At 37.5% G+C, this 20,949-nt stretch overlaps 1 protein-coding gene across 5 annotated transcripts in view; it reads left to right on the top strand.

Moving 5' to 3' along the window:
• SEC16B (SEC16 homolog B, endoplasmic reticulum export factor) overlaps positions 1–20,949 on the top strand; it is a 111,040-nt gene that overhangs the window by 46,707 nt on the left and 43,384 nt on the right. For all 5 annotated transcript variants that reach the window (XR_011921907.1, XM_072419738.1, XM_072419740.1 and 2 more), the window contains 4 exons: positions 2,694–2,805; positions 6,560–6,665; positions 10,682–10,819; positions 12,520–12,633. Coding sequence is in view for 4 of the 5 variants with exons in the window: in XM_072419738.1 (XP_072275839.1) it covers positions 2,694–2,805; positions 6,560–6,665; positions 10,682–10,819; positions 12,520–12,633 (470 nt within the window). In the remaining variant the exon portion in view is untranslated. The remainder of the gene's footprint in view (positions 1–2,693; positions 2,806–6,559; positions 6,666–10,681; positions 10,820–12,519; positions 12,634–20,949) is intronic.

The following is a 20,949-nucleotide window of genomic DNA, read 5'->3' as shown; positions in this document are numbered from 1 at the left end:
CACACAATACAGTCTGTATCGATCAAATGTTCGTTCATCGCGCATCCTCAGAACATGCACGATCACTGAACGACCGTACACACTAAGATCGTCAACGATCGTCATCCAATCCGATCCGCCGGTCCGGTCGTTCATTTTCAACGACTATCCTCGTTCGTCGGCGTCGTTGGTTACTTTTTTTACAAACGATTTTTGGCCAATTGGTCATTCATCGTTCGTTCGTCGTTAATTTCCAACGATAAAAATTGGACGTGTGTACGCAGCTTAAGTCACGATTGACTCTGATCTGAACCAACTGACAAACACTAGTAGAAAACAATAAAATATGAGGAGTCTAATCCTTTCCCAATCTTCCAGTTTAAGCACTATTCCATCACTTCTTTTCTGGCAGCAAGTTAGGGGTAAATTCTCTTTGTAGTAATACAGGAATCAATAGAATCCCAGTGCATACCCAAACCTATTAAGTATCACACACTTATAACTGGTCTAATATACAAAACAAGATAGTGCAAAAATTCTTATATAAAGTTAGGATATAGTAGATTTATATATATATACTGGATATAATATATGAAAAGGTGAGCTTTGTATTCAAATTGGAGGATTACCATTTAAAGATACTTTATTTATTTACTGTAAATAAAGGTAACACATTTTAGGGTTTTCATACATTCCCTTCATTAGAGTTGTAAACCTATGATACACAATGGACAATTAAAACCTGATAGAGGCTTTAACCTTTCCCTGCTCTATTCAAAAGAAACATGGTTTCTTGGTTTAAGAAATAATAATCTCATTTTACAGTAGCACAGCAATAGCACATTGCTGTTGCTTAAAACTGAACCTTTAGCTAAATACATTACAGGTTCATCATAACTGTAGGTGTATATTGTGTTATGGTTCATTTTATTTTAAGGAGTGGAACCCACACATGGAGTAAAACAGAATGGAGCCACATGCAAGGTAGCAGCTTTAGCCCTCCAGCTTTTTGACATCTATAGGGATTGCAAAAGCACAGTAGAAGCCTATAAATTTACTCTATCTATACTGGTATGGACCCCTATCAGGGGGCAACTGGCTGCTAATGCATTCTCCTTTGAGGCAGACAGGTGCACTGCTCTAACCAATTGTGCTATTACCTTATTATTTCAGGAGTATGAAGGTTGTACACCCTGGTCATCTGCCGGGTCAAAGGTACCTGCTTAGGGTTGCCTTGTGGATGATCCTGCTCCGCTCATGCAATAACAAACATATATGTGTTTTATGCATAGCCACAGTATCAGTACAGATAGTCATATTGTTAGTTTTGTGCAATTACAAAACTAACAATAGTAAAAATATTAGTAATGGTAATTAACTGAAATAAATAGCAAAGTAATACTTAACTAGGGCAGAAGATACTTCTATACATGTGCAGCAAGCTATGTAATGACAGCCTTGGAAATAAAAGTAGATAGCATGTAATAACAAACAGACCAGGTAGAAAAAAGGACCCCAATAACCAATGCTGTTTTGACAGCCAAGCACCCCTCTTTGTGCAATGGCTACGTAGTGGGTGTCAGATATGTGTGCTGTGCTGTTATCATAACAATATATCATCCATATCAAACGTGGAGCTATTGTGGAATGATGGATGGTGCAATCCATTGCTTTATGGAGACCAGGCAAAACAAAATGATATCACCTAAATACAAATAATATTATAACAATACAACTTTTAAATATAAAACAATACAACTTTTTCAATGCAAAAAAAAACTCTTTGATGCTGGAGAAAAGTGCCACATTATCAAACTGATTTAGTTCAGCTACCTTAGATTTGCAGTATCACCTTAGGTCATTCTACCTGGATTCACTAAAGGATTTTGTACTCAGGAAGACAACAGGGCTGTTGAGGGGAGTCAATGAATTCTCCACAGTTCTGTCTCTGCAGCTCCTTTTTTTACAATCTAAAGCAGAGTCTTACTTCCAAAACCACACATGCTGCATTTCATTGTCAAAACAGTAATTAGATGCAAAAAGGGTGAAATCAGTCCTAAAAAGTTTGAGGCTTGTTCAAAAAATGTATGATATATTGTACATGGAACTACATGATCTATAGATATAGTGTTGACCCAACACTAATATATTAAAAAAAAATAATTCTATGATCATAATACTTGCCTAACATTTGTACTGTAGGTAACCTGGACTACTCAGATGATTGCTTCTTCAACATTTATGATGCAGGGTATATACATATTATGGTTCTTATCTATAAAAAAAGATTTATCATAAAAGTGCATAGGAAGGTGGAGGTGTGGACCGTACTAGCAAATTAGATCCCATCTGTTTTTTTACCTATTACAGTTTAGAAAATCGAAAGAAATATTGGTTGTTTGGGACATTATTCTTATTAATAGGATTTACATAGTGCCAACAAATTACCCAGCGCTGTACATTAATTAGGGGTTGCAAATGACATTCATATACAGACAGTGACACAGGAGGAGAGGACCCTGCCCTGAAGAGCTTACAATCTAGGAGGTGGGAGAAGTAACACAATAGGAGGGAAGATATGGAGTGGTGGTCATCAGTTTTTAACTACTCCGTGTTGTGCTTTTGTTGTGCAGATAGGAAAGTAATGTAGATAACTGTTTTCTGTTTTCAGTGCAGAACATGTACTAAAATGACTTTGTTTATGCATTATTTAGTACTCAAAGGCCTCACAGAGGCTGGACACTGCTGCTACCTGACAGCTGGCATCCCTCTTGGCCAGTTCTACGAAAAGTCAGACCGTCTGGTTCTGTTGGGGAGCAATCAAAAGTAAGTTTTAACTTTCTTTAAGAGATTTTCTGCTATGCCTAAACGTATTCCATTCATACTTGGAATTCTTTAGTAGATAAAAGGTTTTCATGGTAACACTAAACGAGTCCTTTGTGGTCAGGCTGGAACTTCCGTTGGTCAGAATACGTGGTCAGGATGGAACGGAAGCAAGACAAGTTAAATTCAACAATAGCTGGGAACCATTCGTTCCAGGTTTTTCATTCATGTGGATTGCTTGGTTTGCTGCTAGGGAACAGAAACACAGCATCAATCACGCAGCTTTAATATAATCTTTCTTACACTAGAAACCAATAAATATGCTGGACAGAATTACTTATGTAGTGATTCTGTCTTCTTCTTTCAACACTGGTTTCCAGAAATTGGAAATCAGTGGGCCAAAGCTAACCAGACTTCAGCGGGTTTGGCCCAGAGCTATGGGCAACAAATGAGTTGGGTTGTGAGTAGTATGCAATTCATACATATGTGCAGTCAATAGGTTTCCCTACATTTTGTGTTCTTTAGTGAGGAAAAATCCCCTCATAAATCACACTAAAAATTCTCCCAACTCATCATTCAGTGCAAACCAAAGAAATCCAAACTACTATTTACTCACCTTGCATACTCTCCCCCTCTGCTCTTTTCACTGTTGCCACAGTCTCCAGAATATTCAATGGCAGCTGGTGTTCAGGCCTATGTTTTCATTTTATGTCCATTGGCATGCTTTTCGCTCTAGGCCCAAGCACCATCATATGGCGGGAGGTCACATGCAACCCCAAAGCTGTAGGCACCAATTACTTTTACCTGTTGTGGCAGGAAAAGGATTGGGAGAGGAGCACTCACAAGTTGAGTAGCCATGTTGAATATGCATGTTGGTGGTATCTCTTTAAAATGTACAAAAAAAACTGATAGATGTTGGCAGATAGTAAAAAGTTACTAAGTACTTTATTGTTTGTTAAAGGCATAGTATCACTTTTCTTTTTCATGTGTTAAACTACGTACACACGTCCAACGGTTCGTCCGGCGTGTGTACAGCGCCAGTCGTCTATCGCCTGAACAGCCATCCTGGTGGATCCACGGATGATAGACGACTAACGATCCTAATGCAAAGGAGGGGGAGAGCGTGCAGCAGGGTGCCGCTCCTTCGTTCTCCCCCTCCCCTCTGCATAGAGCAGAACGGTTCTTGCATCGTGCAGGGCTAGTCGTTGGAAAGGATCGTGCATCGGGGTACTGCTCATTGGGCCTTATTTACTAAAGCTCTCCAAGGCTGGAGAGGATACTCTTTCATTAGTGAAACTGTGTGATCCAGCAAACCTGTAATGGATCTGGTCTAGGATTTAAAACGTTTGCATAGCTAACATAGCAAATAGCAAATGACTTTGAAGAAATACATTGCTGGATCACCAAGGTTCACTGATGAAAGTGTATCCTCAAAAGCCTTGGAGAGTTTTAATAATCAGGCCCATTGTGTAAAGGGGTCCTAAATCATCAGTGTAGGCACTGGAACTTCACTGGTTAAAATGAAATATTCTTATCTATTACAGCCTAAGATTTTTACTCTTAAGCTGCGTACACACTTGCAATTTTTGTCGTTGGAAAGGATCTTTCACGATCCTTTCCAACGACAAGGGGCTGCAAGATGCATGAACGATGCTGTACATACAGCACCGTTCATGCTCTATGGAGAGGGGAGGGGGGAGAGCGACGGAGCGGCACCCTGCTGCGCGCTCTCCCCTTCCCTTTCATTACGATCGGCTGTCGTCCATCGTCCGTGGATCCGGCAGGTCGGTCGTCCGGACGATGGACGACACCGACTGTACACACGGAAGATTTTCGCCCGATAATTGGCCGATGCCGATTATCGGGCGATAAAAATCTGCCGTGTGTACATAGCTTTAAATGCACATCCTTTTAATATAGAATCCGAGATAAGATAAGACACAGTGGTTTTTCTAGGATTTAATAGACCCATCCTATTATATTTCAGTCCTTCCCCAGTCAGGCTGTAGTGGAATTGACCCTATGGAGTGAGATCATCATTGGCGCCTGAATTTGCTCTGTCAGCACAATTATTAATCATACAAAATAATTAGGATAATGTTGTACGGTTCTCCGACACACAAACGAAAGCCTGAAAATGGCCAACTAAATACATGAGGGATTTAAATATGGGTGGGCGCCAAGGCCCTTGTTTTTCTCAGCTGGCCCATTCATCACAGTCAGGTGTCTATGTTGTTAGGCTCTGTGGGGCATAATTCCACATTACGGCTTACAGCTCTATTTTGGGCTGAATCCTATAAACACCAAAACGGATGGTTTGGGCTCTTTTCACAGGCGTGTTCCCATTCATTCGAGCCAAATTTAGATCAGAAAGCAGGTTTGCATAACGAGGGGGTGGGCGTCAAGAGAATTCAAAGTGAAACAAAGGGTTTTCTGAATATATGAGGGTGACAACACAAAACATAACATTTATTTCTCTGTAATTTTGAGAAATATGATAGACTCTTCAATAATAAGCATACATATAAACAGTATGATTAAAACATTTTGTATTTCTGTGTTTGATTTACTAGAGCTAGGAAAAGGGATTCCTTAACAGGCAGTCAGGATAAAGGTGACCATAGACACTGAAAAGAGCTTGGATGTGTAAGCACAATCTCATTTCTGAGGCTATGCAGAATATTTAGCTTAGCTTATGTATTTATGTCAATGGAATTATGAATAATATTAATATTATTATGGAATGAGGTGTGTTACATTTTACTAGGGCAAACAATAACAATTGCAGCAATGTATCATTCCATGTATTAGTATTATTGCTTGGCAATTGGCCCTGCACATGGAGCAACAAGCCATTCATGTCCCCTGTATAGGTTTATTATAAATCAGAAAGGGAAAAACCCAGGGTATGATCATTCATTCAATTTAATTTCATTTTACTGAAAGCTGCATCTTTAGACAATGCTGAAAAATCCTTTAAAATAAATTAGCATGTTAAACATTATATATGATTAGAGCCATTGGGCCTGATTTATTAAAGCTCTCCAAGGCTGGACAGAATACACTTTCATCAGTGAAGCTGGGTGATTCAGCAAACCTGGAATGGATTTCTTTAATGTCATTTGCTTTTTTCTAGCAAATGCTCCACTGATGAAAGTGTATTCTATCCAGCCTTGGAGAGCTTTAATAAATCAGGGACATTGGGTTTGCATATACTGTAACCACAAAGATTTTGACAGGCCTTAGCACATCATAAGATATATTTTATTTTCTTTGTTTGTATCTGTTGCATCTGCCACATTTTGATAAACATTAGCAAAATTCTCTAAACGAAAGACCCAACTGGCAAAAAGAATTGGCTGCCGTTCAACACTCACTGAATACGCCAGCACATACTTGTAAGCAGTTGCAGGTCATTATTGAATTCCAGTTGTTACAATGTCAAGTCTTCCAACTCAAGTTTGCAATTGTTTACTAAATCCCTGGGTTTGCGTTTTTAGAATTATTGTAATACCAAGAAAAATAAAATCTTTAGCTTAGCAATCATTTTTTATACCACTGGAGGGCAATGTCTTTCTATAGATTTCTTCTTCATGAATGGCTAATTGTAAAAGTGTTCTGTTATATTTGTATTTTTCCACTTGTAAAACTTTTTTCTTTTTTTTTCTGTATTCTTTGGGTACAGTTTACTCTCCCCCATCTTTACCATACCCTCTATGCTGGTAGGTTATAAGTATCTCCTGTTGGTATATTTCAGCCAAACGTTTAAGAAGTTTGCCAGCACGGCCAACATCCAGCGTACTGAGATCCTGGAATACTGCCAACGTTTGGGAAAACCTAGCCATTTTGTTCCTTCATTCCAGGTACCTGCAAGCTAGAGCCATTTATTCTGCATGTGACCCTTTAGTATTTATTTTCCTGCAATTCCCTTTGTCATCCTTGTTAATTTTCCGAATGACTAGTCCCTATCTATTGAGTATATCAACATTTTCCATTGTGTATGTATGTGACTAAAATTACCTCCTAGTGTTACAATCCTTTCTTTAGATTTGCCAACAGCTGTAGAGTGCAGTGGTCTATCTATACAATCCATGTAATGTCTTTCAGCTAAGCTCTGTCACTGCCTAGCTGTTAGTAAATCTAAAGCCTGGAACCCAACAACTGATCCACTTCTATTTTGCTCTTCAGCAATTCATCTGATTGATATTTTCATCATTAATCAAACGCTAGTAATCAGTTGTATGCAAGATTCTGCCTTTATGTGCAATCAGCTTCTAATTTTGGTTCAACCACGCACACATTTTGTGCACAAATTTGCTGTGGCTCCTGGATGTGGCATGTTGTTTCTGGGTGTGTGATTGCTGTTTCCTCCCAGGAAGAAGAACCACACTGCAAACAACTAATCAAAGCATGCAAACATGATGACCTGTGGAGTGGTTGTCCACTCCTTGGAGCATAGAAGCAGTTTGCCATAAGCCTGGGAGCAGTAAACTGTGTGATTCCAGTACACTGGGTCTTAAAAAGGTCTTAAAAATAAACAAAAAGGCCATATCCTTACTAAAAAATGACATATTGAGGTGGAATTTTGTGTTTATTTCTCATTAGATGAACAATTACATACCTTGTGTGTGAGTCTGGTAGCATTGTTTTAATAATATCTGACATGATTGCATAGGTGATGTATGGTCATTCAGGTTGGACTCACATTTATGCATCATTGTAATGCAGGGTAATGTGCAAACACAGTAAAACTCTGCAGCATTTTGTTATCCATTCATTTTGTGGACCTTGAGTTTAAGATCAAAATCCTCTATAGGGATGTCAGGCAGACCTTTTCAGCAGAAGACGGACCATCATTCTAATTTCACATAGATGGTTCATGGGTAGTCAGCAGATGCCATCATCTCATATATGCTCATATATTGCTCATATATCATGAATGGAGAAGATGGATGGGCATGGGTGATCTAACAAACTGGAATGAATCTGGTCAAGGACTGAAAATTTTTGCCAACTAATAGCAAAAGATTTTTTATGAAATCTGTTCCAGGTTTGCTGGATCTCACAGGTTCTCCCATGATAGTCTAGGTTCTCCAGTCTTGGAGAGCTTTTATAAATCAGGCCTATTGAATGCAGTGTCTGGCAGATAGCCTTAACCTCCCTAGCGGTAATTCCAAGTGTGACTCGGGGTACAAAAAAGTTGCTGAAAGCGGAAACCCCGAGTCACACTCAGGATATGTAAACCCATGGGAAGTAATAGTAAATACAGCATTACCTGATTCGCCGCCGTCCATCGCCGCAATCCCTGCCTTCTTTCCTTTTCCTCCGGCGTCTTCTGCACACAATGAGTCACCGGGGAGTTCCCAGTGACGTCTGTGGGTGTGTACGTTGCCAGTGGGGCGGGAAATTCAAAATCCATTTGTATTGCATTCAATACAAAAAAACTGTATTGAATGCAATACATTGGATTTAAATGTGTAAAAGCAGTACATTGTTTTCATGAACATTTATTTTACAGTATAATATAATAGTATTAGTACAATATTTATTTATTTTTTAAATGTAAAAAAATATATATATATATATTTTTTTTAATTTATTATGTTTAGATGATTTTGTATTTCAAACTTTTATATACTCATACTATTATATTATACTGTAAAATAAATTTTCATGAAAAACAATGTACCGCTTTTAGACACATAAAATCGGAAAGAAATGTACAGCTAGGGAAGTTAATTATAAGCGGGGTTGGTAACCTCTCCACTTTACAAGTGTCCATGAAAACTGGCCCTTAGGAAGCAAGCTAGGTTTAAAACGTTTTCATTGGTGTGCAAAATCCAGATGAATTTCTTTTTACTGTTGTGTAAAAGAATCAGAGAGCTTGTTACTGAAATACATAAGAGAACATTTCACATAAATGTTGCCCATGTAATCAACTATGTCACTTATCTGCCGCCATACTGACATCATGCTAAATTTGTAACAGTGTTTAAAATGTTTTTACATTGCATTTACTTACACACCACACAAGTAACATTCTGCTGTCTCTCCTATAGGGAGATTTAAAAACTTTCTTACAGGCTTAAACTTAATCTTCATACAATTTCCATAAGTATTTTTTTGTCTGCTAGTAAAATAGACAACTGTTCATTTCTGATATCTGTATCAAGCTATCCTTAATTTAAATTCACATTATAGTCAAACATGGAAATAAAGCATTTCACATTTTTGGGAAAATCTCAGAATTGCATGTCACTTCGGCTGCCTCATATATCTTCATCTGTCTTTTTGACATAGTAGTTTAACTGGCAGTAACTTATGCTTTATTGAATTCCTATGCCCAGTTTAATTTGTCAAGATTTTCCTAAAAAGACCCAATATAAATCTTGTACAATACCATTTTGTGTTGTAAAGTGGACCTACTGTTAGTGGTATGGTAATGGTAACAGTCGGGCTTGCCCTGTGCTGCATTACTTCTCATCATACTGTGCCTGACAATACCTTGATCTGCTTTTCTCTCCTGAGAATAAAACTCTTAGGAATAATGCCCAATGGTCTACACACTAGTTTTTCATCAGGCAACAGATAATCGATATAACTGCATGCAAGCCATGTTCCTGTTAATGATAGGTTCTTCATAGACAATCATTCTCTTTATTTCTCACCACAGTGAGCTGCTTTAATTTGTTTCTTCCCTCACTTTGTTCCAAATGTTCCAGTGTTTGCCTATGGAAGATAGTATGTATATAGAGCGCTGGACTTCAAAAAGTAAAAATATTTAACCTATTCATAGTGAGATAGACAGTTCTCTATCTGTCAGCCCTACCACTAGGAATCCCCATAGATCAAACGTAAAATGGATTCTTTTCAACTGAGCACCACACCTGCTTGGAAAATTCCAGTTGTTATCTTTTTTTCCCACATAGATGTCACAAAATAGCATCTAATGTGTTTCAAACACTCAGGTTTTCATCAGGGATATCAGCACATATACAAAAATGTATATCACTAATGAAGCACCATTTTATAGAATTAATAAAATATATGGATGCAGTTATTCTCAGAAAACTGTTCCTGAGTAAACCCAAAGCCATAACAAGCAAAACATTGCCATTGCATTTGATAAATAAATACAGTTGATCCCAAGATACAAAAAGTAAGAATAAGGATTTATAGCATTATCACATAAATTGAGGTCAAGTAATATGTATATACATTTTCAAAAGATGATTGAAGCTCAGAATTTGGGAATTTCTGGTATGCACTGAAAGTTTAAAGTTGGCCTCATTCCAGTCATTTTACTGTACCCCAAAACATGTGTGCAGTAGCTGACAAAACTTGCTAAGTAATGTAGGAATGGTTTATAAATGGTTTCCAGTATATTGCCCTTTCAATATAGGTAGGACACCTTAAATGCAACACACATTAACATGAAATATCTGTGTGTGTACAAGTATGCACAGCAACACAATGGAATAGGTAAAAAGCTCTATACATTTGATTCCTACTTAAGTATGTGTGTATGGGCATATTAAATACCTTATAAAACTTATACCTCATATGAAAAAAGTCATATGAAAGCATAGGTTGAAGAACTGTAATTAGACAAGCAGTGGCATGTTGCCCTTTCTGTTCGAATTCATTTCCTTTAGGACAATACAAAAAATTAGGCTAGTGTTTATCTGTTAGGATCTCCATTTATCGTTCTTTGATCAGTAAGCGATGAATTCTCATTGGCTGCTGAGGATTACTGCACTTTACACATCAACATAGCAGTTTGTCCCTCCTTATTGAAGGCCATTTCATGATAATTGAAAGCAAGTGAAGCACCTTGGTCAGACAATAATACCTAATGCTGTTGTCTTTTATTTTGCAGGTGTATAAATTCCTGTATGCCACTCGTCTGTTGGATTATGGCTTGACATCCCTAGCCCTTCATTACTGCGAATGCATTGCCTATGCCCTTCTCTCCTCCGGCTCAGGATATTCAGTGCTGATATCAGAGTTAATCAAGGTGACTCAGGCTCTTGCAGACATCCTTAGATATCCAAGCACCAGCAATCTGGCTTTGGAGATTATAGCCCTTATACTGTACAAGCAGAAAAGCTGATATGGCACTTTCCCTCTTCTTTATTTCTATTGCTGTCAATGGGAGTTAACTGTAGAAAACAGGCCATCTGCTCTTCTCCAAATATATAATAAAGCCCAGCGCCTTTAAAGCTAAACATTATTTTAGAAGGAAGCTGCCTGCACATTTTAAGCAGAAATTCTGCCATTTCCCTGTTGACATAAAACTTCTGGGAATAAACATTAATCATTAATGACTTCTCTTCTCAAATGGCTTGCAGTAAAATGTGTTTAACGCTTCCAGCTGAAGAACCAGCATTTTCACTGAAAATGGGAAATGATTGCTCTTGGTCTCCAGGGTGTGTTTCCCTTTATGTGTTCAAATCGCACATGCTGCATTCATAATTCACATTCAAGCAATATACACTGGTAGCTACAAAAATTCAGGTTAAGGTGGATGTCCCCACAACTTGCAACAGATACAGCAACCACAATATGTTTTGTTCTAACAACACACAAGAGAATTAGTATGCTAAGAATTATTTCTCTGTTTAATATGCTCTTTGGTGTTGCAGACACAATTTAACTGCTAAAAGATCTTTTTATTTTATAACATTGTCGCATAAACACATATACACATTAAGATGCTTGAGTTTGTATATGTATGTTGATAGATGAGAAAGGAGGGAGTGAGAGAGAGATTAGGCAGTCAGATCCAATAAATGCCCAATTGGCTGAAGTGGTCTGCTATAGTTTGCTATAGTCTGCTGGCACTCAGACACATGAGTAGGTTTAATTATTTTAGCTGATTTGGGTGAAGGCTCATGTGTATGTGTACTTTAAAGATGAACTGATCTGTTGAAGCTGTGCCCAAAAAAAAGGACAAATTACTAGTCATCAGGATTGCCTGTGGTTTCTCTGCAGACATCTTTTTCTCATGATTTGCCATACTTTGTTCTGTACTATGTTAGAATGTTTCCATCTTGGTAGAGTCAGAGCTTCACTTCCTCAAATCAGCATTTTCAGCAAGAAAAACAAGAGTACATAGTGACATCACTAAATCTTACTAAAATCTCTTGAGACTAGTAGTCAGAGGCAGCAATGAGACTACACTTCCCCCCTCTCACTTCTACTGTAGTGCCAATATCTCTGCTGGGTCTTTTTCCAGGTTCAGAATCTTCACCTCCTATTCATATTTTCATGGGAATTCATTCATTCCAGCACCAATGCATACAGAGAATTTATAATATGTTGCACATGCACAGCTAAGTGAACGTTCTACAGAAGAATAGGAATAGGCAGGTATGGCTTTTGGTTGTAAGAACATTATAGGAATTTAATTGTATTTAGGAAGCAGAGGTCCCATGGTTTTTAGATAGCTAACATCAAGGAGATTTGTGATGGGATGAGAAGGAACAGCAACACACAACCTGATAATGTGACTTACCAGAAAACCTGAGATTACATGGCTCTGGGAAAGGATAACACAAGAGTTTTCCTTTTTTATGTAGTGCAGTCATAGGAGGATGGGTTCTAATAAAATAACATGCTTGGAGATTAGTTTTAACACCAAGAAATGACCAAATAAATGTCATGTTCATGAAAAGGTATCACGTCTTTTGAATCTCTTGTGTCTAATACTTTTAGCTTGGAGAACGTTTGAGATACTCGGATCCTCAGATTCTAGAGCGACCTGAACTGGAACAGAACCAAGAGCCATTGTGGCTTGCCCAGCTTCGTGCTTTGCTTCTACAATGCCAGGTATCCATTTAGACGTATGCAACAAATTACACAATATACTCTGGGCTATATATTTGTCATATTTTTTAAGGCAATATTAATCAACTTTATTAAAGCTAGTATTTACCATATACTCCATAGAGTGGTTTAATTTATGTCATGTATTCTGTATGTATGTGTATGTGTGCCTTTATTACCTGTAACTTCTAACCGGATATTAATTATCTTCACAGTCTTTTACTGTATATGTTTTTTAAAAATGTTTAGACTTACAGTATTGCTGTGGTGTCTACTTGTATCTGCTTTATTAGTTAAATCAATTTCTTTTCTTAGGTGACCTTGTAGAGGATACTAGGCCAAGGCTACAGTCACTTATTATGTAGACCAATGTTGCTCAACAGGATTCCGGTAAAACCTTATGGTTCCTCCAGAGTCTGTTAGGGATTCCTTGAGCAATGATTATTTTGTGCCTCTCATGTCAGTTGTGACAACAATTTTCTTTTTGGCTATATGTAAGGGTAAAATTCTTCCAACTGGCCAGCAATGTAAGAGTCATTCTTCCCACTGACCACCACACTAATTTTCGTGAGTGTGATATTTATTATAGCAAGGGTTCCATAAGACCTGACAGTTATTTCAATGGTCCCCCCATGTAAAAATTTGAGAAACACTGGCCCAGACAATTGATAAATATTGTACTGTTGTCATGGTGGTAGAGTTATTGGTGCTATTGCCATGGTGACAGAGGGGTTAGCGATGCAATGAAGGGAATGGAGCCAGTGTTTTGTTTACACAGGGATCAGAAATATTGTCTTGGAAACAGAGGGATATTTTAATTTGTCATGGTGTAAGAAGGATATTTCAAGGTAAACGTGTTGCAAAAATACTACGAAATATATGTTGCTGTTTCATACAGTGCAGCAGATGGTTTTAAAATCTCAGATGTACCAACACACACAAGTATACTTCGGTTGAAGACCTGAGGCATATTTTTCTGTACTTGTAGAATGAAAATGTACATAGCCTTAAAAGGAAAACCAATGCAACTGCCACATATACTGCAATATAGGCAGAAACAATATTCATTTGTGAGTGGTGAGGGTTTATTATTGCACAGACTTCAAAAATAATATTTCACAGACTTACTTCTATGCAGCTGCCCTGTTACATTAGTGGAGGCCACCATCTTCGTCACAGACTCAATGGCCAGCTTCCAAGATTACAGCAATCTTCTTCGGCTATTGGTTGGCCACTGATGATGTAATTCCTGCATGTGCACAGGGGTTTCATTGTTTCCCATGGCTGACTCTATATGCGGCACAAAAAGCTGAGCTTTTTTTGACAAAAGAAAACATTAAATATCTCTTTTGTCAATTAGTACCACCTCCTATTGATTTTTTGTTTTTGGATTTAGGTCTCCTTTAGGTCTTTGTTTTTGGATTTCAATATACTTTATGTAAAAATAAATAAGAAAGTGGATCTACATGATAACATGCTTAAAGACTACAACTGAATTCAGTGAAAATATCATCCGTAATTGTGATTTTATTCTCTTTCCAGTTTCTTATCTCTGGCGGAGAGGATAATGCAAATGAACAGCTTTCTGACTCACAACACCTTGACATTTAGCAGGGTAGCTGGGCTTTTGTTTAACTTTGCATTCCCAGTATTTCAAGGGGCACATTTTACTTGAAAGGTTTATATGTCAATCCAGGGTTTGCAGAACAGGAGTATGTGTGTCATGCATAATGGCAGTTTTATTTACTCATTAGAAATATATAGGTTAACGACATCAGTACGAAATTAAGACTATACTAAGAAGTGCACAACTGCCAAACACAAGGGACAGTTTGCATGAACACTGAAATGTGTAGAGAAAACAAGAGGACCACACCAAAGGCTTGATGAGTGTTGTATCTAAATGTGTTCCTTTTTTCCTGATTAGTTAGGCTTTGCTGCCTGAGTTGCAGTAGCATCAGATGCAATAGCTGGGGCTTACAGATTTTTCTTGCAATGGAGGTCAACTTTCAGGTAAAAAATAAAAACAAATATTTCTATAATAGCAAGTGTAATGTAAGGACCCATTAACACCGCAGCCCTATGGTAAGGCAGGCAATAACATTGGGGCATCTTTCTGTATGGCACTCCAAGACATCAACTTACCTTTGCTGGCATCACAGTGAAACACACTGCTTTGCATTGTCTTCCTGAGAACAGAGCAGGTCTGATTTTTCTATTTCAAATGAATGGACTGCCCTAACATACCATGTGGTATAACACACTAATGTAAATGAGCCCTAAGCAAATAAATTGAGCCAGTGAGAGCCTCATCTATTGTCTAATCTAAACACTCAAGCAATGTACTTATTTTCTTATCTTACTAGTTGATCTCTTAAATATACCAAGCATTTTGTTTTAAAGAATTCATGGCGGCCCACCAGAAATCTTGTGAACTTCTTATTTCTTGTACTGAGCTGACAGTGCTGCACTGTGACACTAAAGACTAGGGGAAATAAAATTATTGTAGACTTCACATGTAAGGAACTCTGAAATACACTGTCTGGGACCCAAAAATCTCAGTCACACAGTCCAATATTTCTAATATTTTGTTGGAGCTTCTTTAGCTTTAATTAAGGCACATGGTAACCTTTATTAAGCTTATGCAATTTCACAACATTTTTTCTGTCCAGATCTGTACTCATTTTACTCCATGATCTTGTATTGATGATGGGGGAGTCAGACCTCCATAAAGTCTTCTCCAGCACATCCAAAGGTTCTAAGTGGAGTTAAGTGCTGGACTCTGTGGACCAATCCATGTGTAAAATAATATCTGCTCCCTGAAAAACTAATGCCCATTCTGGGCCTAATGAATCCTGGCATTATCATCTTGGAATATGGTCATGCCATCAGGGAGGAAACCTGACCAACAAAAGAAACCCCAGATCACAACACTGCCTCCACATGCTAAGAGACTTTTTTGTGGTCAAGCAATGTAAATAACATTTTTGTTTTGGCGTTTAAATATACAATAGTTCACTTTAAATGACAGAGCAAGCTTGTAAAAATGTGAACGTTACAATGCAAAAAAGGTAAACACTGCAATAATTCCATCAAATGTGTTTACTGAAAATACATGTATCCACTTTTTACTAGACTGCTGTAGGAGCTGTGCAGCAGAAAACACCAAAGGTCTTTTGCAGCTGTTATCATTCTGATACCATCAAACACACAAAGCAGAAGGCGACATTTGAGGAGATCCAAAAAATTTAGACATGACAACGCAGCCCTGAAAGTTAGGGGCAAAAGGTCCCCACAAAAGTAGTGTTATTTATTTCCATAGACATAAAAGAGATCTGATAAGGGCTAATAATACCAAAAAGAAAAAAGTAGCAGCTGCTGTGCAAAAACAACTTCCCCTTAGGTTTATACAACAGATTTTAAAAGAGATCACAGCACTTTCTCAAGAACCAAAATTACCATAAAATGTATTGTGTATTAAACACATTAATTGTATAAAAGCAGTAAGTTATATGTATAATGACTTTCATTGCTCTGAGATAATAGGGCTGGTATTAAATACCAGTTCTCTCAATTACAAGATCAGCTGATGATAATATACCAAAATATTATCATTAGTAATAAATATTATTTGACTGAAGATACTAGCAATTTGCAAATTCTGGACTATAACCAGTTGTGTGTTGTTGGGTTTCTTTTCAAATCTGAACTCTAGGCAGATCTAAAAGACACACCAAAAATGCAGCACTGTATCCTCTACTTATCCAGCATCCTATTTTTAGAAGCAAATATTTTCTCCACCTATCTTGATTAAAGGTAATTATAGGGAAAAGTAAAGGCTGCCCATCTCCCTCCTAGAGTAAACCCCAGCTAGTGGTCTGATTTTTTTAACCAACGTAGCTAAAATAAAACCTTCGCTTAGCAAGTTCACTTCAGTCCTCCCCTCTGCACCGCATACTCACATTTCTGTCTGCCCTTGATGGTCTATTTAGTTGGTGGAAAAGGAGAAGCCACCATGTGTATGCTTTGAGAAGCCTTCTGATTGGACATTTATGGAGCAACCAAACAATGATGAGGTCAACTCTCCACATTGTTGCCTATATGTTTACTGTGCTAGGCTGACAGTGGTATGCAAGGAATAAGATCTGGATGAGCTTATGCTTCTGATCCCTGATCTTTTTGTGTGCTTCTGTACAAATACAGACAACTAGCAATGGTTGGTATTAATAACAGCTGTATTTAAAAACAATATATTAAATACTTGCACTAAATTGTGTTTTTTTTACAGCTGGCTTTCAGTTTGAGTTCAAAAAGTGGGATGTCAGACCAAACTCATTTTTTATTCGGAGAATTCCCTCGGCTTCTATACCAGTAATAGTGGTCTTTAGGACAGGATGGGAGGACGAGAGTTCTATCAAGAGGGGGCACACACAGCAAAAAAGAGAGTTTAGTAGAGTTTAGTAGAGTAGAATTAAATTTCTGTTGGCTGCATCTGTGTTAACGAAGATCCCCTTAATTATTATACTATTTTCAGTGGTCATAGAGGAAATCATCCACAGAAATATACGCAGAAATAAAACCTGAAATTACCTTCTTAATAAAAATGAGCAAAACAAAGTTTTAGATGTATAAGGTATAATAAGGTGATATGCTTACCTTACTTCCCTGCTATCTGGTATCCCAGAATGTGGACCTAGTGTTCTCATGTACAGGTCCACTGGTACTGCTGGTCCTGCATTGTATAGAATGACATGTGACTGAATTGCTGCAGGTCCTGCAATGCATGGGATGGCATCAGACAGGACTTTTAACCCATACATTGTACAGGATGACGTCAGAGAGCTGTGACCAGGCAGCCAAAATAAGAGGCTTCGGGGGCCAATGTTACAGGACAGATGAAGAACAAGTAATTAGGTAAGTATATCACCTTTTTTACTGTGAACCACCACAAAGGTAAAAAGGAGTCTTTTTTAATGAATGACCATAAGAACCCCGCAGAAGATAAAATTGGGGCTTTGAGTAATATTTCTTAATATTTAGTTAAGTGTATATTCTAAGCGTTAACTATTCAGTTTTATATTCAGCATGATATTTTAAGGGGAACAAATTAAGCTTAGCTTAATAAATGCGAAAAGAAGCATAAAGCCTATAGCTTACCTGCTGGATACAAATAATAGCCCCCTAAACATTCCTTTATCTTAAAAAAAAAAATAAATCAGATATGAACATAAATTAATTTATAATAAAAACATATTTACACTCCACTATGTGCTAAAACAATGCTGAATGTCGGCCAGATCTGTTGTTGGTAGACATCCAGAAATGCTCTTTTCGTTGCCTGTTTTCCAAGCACGTATCAAGCTAATTAATACTCCTCCTCCATGAGCTTCTCATTCATTTGAAGACATTTACTGACAAATCTTTGCCTGTCTGGAAAAGACAAATGTCATGAGATAGACGAGAGTATTGTATTCTTTACTGAAATCTATCCAAATTGAAATTTTTGCATTTACTCTCTGCTACAAAAATTGACCACTTTGCAAATAAATACATCAAAGGGCTAACTATATTTACTCTGTTTGTAAGACATCGAATAGTCCGGTTATAGCAAGCAATGTTGAGCATATAACAAGACAGTGATATATAAAGGCTTTACTAAAGAAAAAAATACATGGTTGAACACAGAGGTTTTTCAGCACTGGAAAAAGTCTGTACAACTGGATCCAAATATTCACTATTTTCATATGGCATAACAAAACCCACCTGGATGTGTGTTAGATGAATGGAGTTGTTGAGTAGAAGATCACTGCTGGCCTCAGTAGTTTGAACCGATGAAGACCTTTATTTTAATTATGGCCACTTATGATAATTAACGTTGTGTTTAAGGGCGTTTTGCCGCCAAGCGACTTGCAATTGTAGAAGCTAGCAATGGCAGTGTCCGTATTCCTTTTAGTACAAGTTTCCTTTCTCTCTGGCCAGCTGTTGAAGTACAGTGATGCTGTCAGAATCCAACTACATAATATTCTCCTTTAAAGTCAATTTAGAGTGTATGTATTTAATTTCTTTTGGCTCTCAGCATGGGATTTTTGCCATATACTCCCTGGTCATTTTAAATGTGCTTGAGGTCAGGTCTACATTTTAAAGGAGCATTGATTGCCGAAAGAACCACTACATGGGTTTATACCGTACTACTTCTGTATAGTGAAGATATGGGATTTAATGCAAATGTTGATTGTAATGTAGACTCGACAAGTCTTGGACTAGGAGGTAAACCCTAAGTAATAGTTTTTGTCACAGATGTGATTTTTACGAGAAGTTTTAGCTGTATATACAATTTTTACTATGTACAGAATGAAGAAAATGATAGAAAATACAAGCAATGTTACGCTTAAAGATAGCTTCCAGCTAATAAATGATATCTCACATAAGGACACACGTGAAATAGCATTCCTGTTTCTGTTAGTAGAAACACCACCACCCCCATAACCATAAATTTTGCATTAGGACATGATCGTGCATGGTGTGGTAAGTGACACCAACACTCCCAGAAGCGTTGCGTGTAAAGATTCTTGTGGTTTTATGTGGAGGCAAATAGTATCTGTGGTAGCAACTCTGTGGTTTAGTGGTTATTATTTCCTTTACCTGTCTTAGGTTAAGTCTACACTGATGATAATTCTAAACACTTGCCCATGCCCATACAGCTTTTATGTGAGATTTTCAGCAAACTAGGTTTGCTGGATCACTCAAGATGATAGTCTATAATAAATCAGGCCTATAATGTATAATAAATCAGAGTAAGGAAATTCAGTTGAGCAAATTAGCAAGACATAAGGCTTGAATTCAGCTTTAGGTCTGGTTTGGAAAGTAGCTGAAGCTCTGTGTACCACTTTTGTTGTTTAAGATACAAATAGTCCTGACATGGGGCCATAATGTCCCTGGACTTCAGCACTATTACTTCCTTAGAAATGTTATAGGCCAAATTTAGGCTTGATTTCTACGTAATGTAGTATCACATACTGGTTGCCTGCCTATCTCAAACATGGGACTAAAGCCTGATCCCAGCAAGGGAAAAAAGGAACCAGCCATAAATAAAGGTAATTATTCACTTTTAAGCACATCACTGGTACTAAAAACCGAACACTTTAATATAATCCTGATTTATTGTTACTGTTGCAGTTTATGCAGATCAGCATGAAAGTGATTTAACAGCTAATTGTGATTTGATGGGTTTCTCACCAAACTCCAATACCTTAGGTAGCAACTTTTTCCACAAGATCCTTGCGGTTGTATTGATTCCTATTTATTAGGATATTTAGAATGTCCTAGTCTGCACTCTCTAAGAGTCTTTTGAACGGTGCTTTGAAATTTGAATAGTACAGTAACCTCTACCTCTCTAACAAAACAGATATTTCCGCAGACTCTCAAGGACATAAGCTAAAAAACAACCTGTCACTTTTGTCACTGTGGATAAATCAGACAAATTGTAAACATTCAATACCAAATATTTTTTATGAAAATGTTAGATTAGACAAAGACATTGAATGTAATCTACTAATATTATTGGCATTTTTGATCAATATATTGATTTATCATCATTCTTTATTCCATCAACATTCAGCTTGTGTGAGTGGTTCCTATCATTTACTATTACAACATGACTCTACTGGTTGTTAATGTAAACAAAGGGGAGGACTCCCAGTTTATTGTCAAATGTAGTAGTTCATGGGTGCACATTGGTAGTCCAGGTAAATTATCAGTATCAGAAAGATATTAGAACTGACCTACAGAAAGACTATATTGCAGTACATTTACGCAGGATCACCAGGTATCTACTGACAAAGAACAAAGAGACATTGAGCAAGCTCTCTATATAAGTAAATAAACTTCTGGTTTTTATTTTATTTATTTTATTTTTTTTAATTTGAAACAGAATAAAGCATGACTGCAGCACAGCTGATCCAGCATGCTATTGCACCCCAACCCATGACCCAGCTGAATACAATCAATCCTCCTCAAACCTTAATCAAATAAATCCACACATTTCTTGGTAAAAATGGCACATAGGCCTTTTATTATACCAATATAACTATTCCAATAAAGCAAAGGAAATACACATTATATTATAAACCATGAACATGAAATCAGCTTACAGGTTGCTGGTCCTCCAAGGCACCCAACTACACCGATGGTCTGCTTCATCATAAATCAAACGTATATGTAATTGCTCCCAGCCGCAAATCCTCCCCAGCCCGGGAAATACATTTACCCACCTTTTAACTCACAGACCTCTACTAAAATAAACAAATTCACAAAACCATG

This window comes from Pyxicephalus adspersus, chromosome 8 (genome assembly GCF_032062135.1).
Source record: "Pyxicephalus adspersus chromosome 8, UCB_Pads_2.0, whole genome shotgun sequence".
Classification (NCBI taxonomy): Eukaryota; Metazoa; Chordata; class Amphibia; order Anura; family Pyxicephalidae; genus Pyxicephalus; species Pyxicephalus adspersus.
The sequence above is the reverse complement of the archived record's forward strand: the minus strand, read 5'-3'. Positions and strand labels throughout refer to the sequence as shown.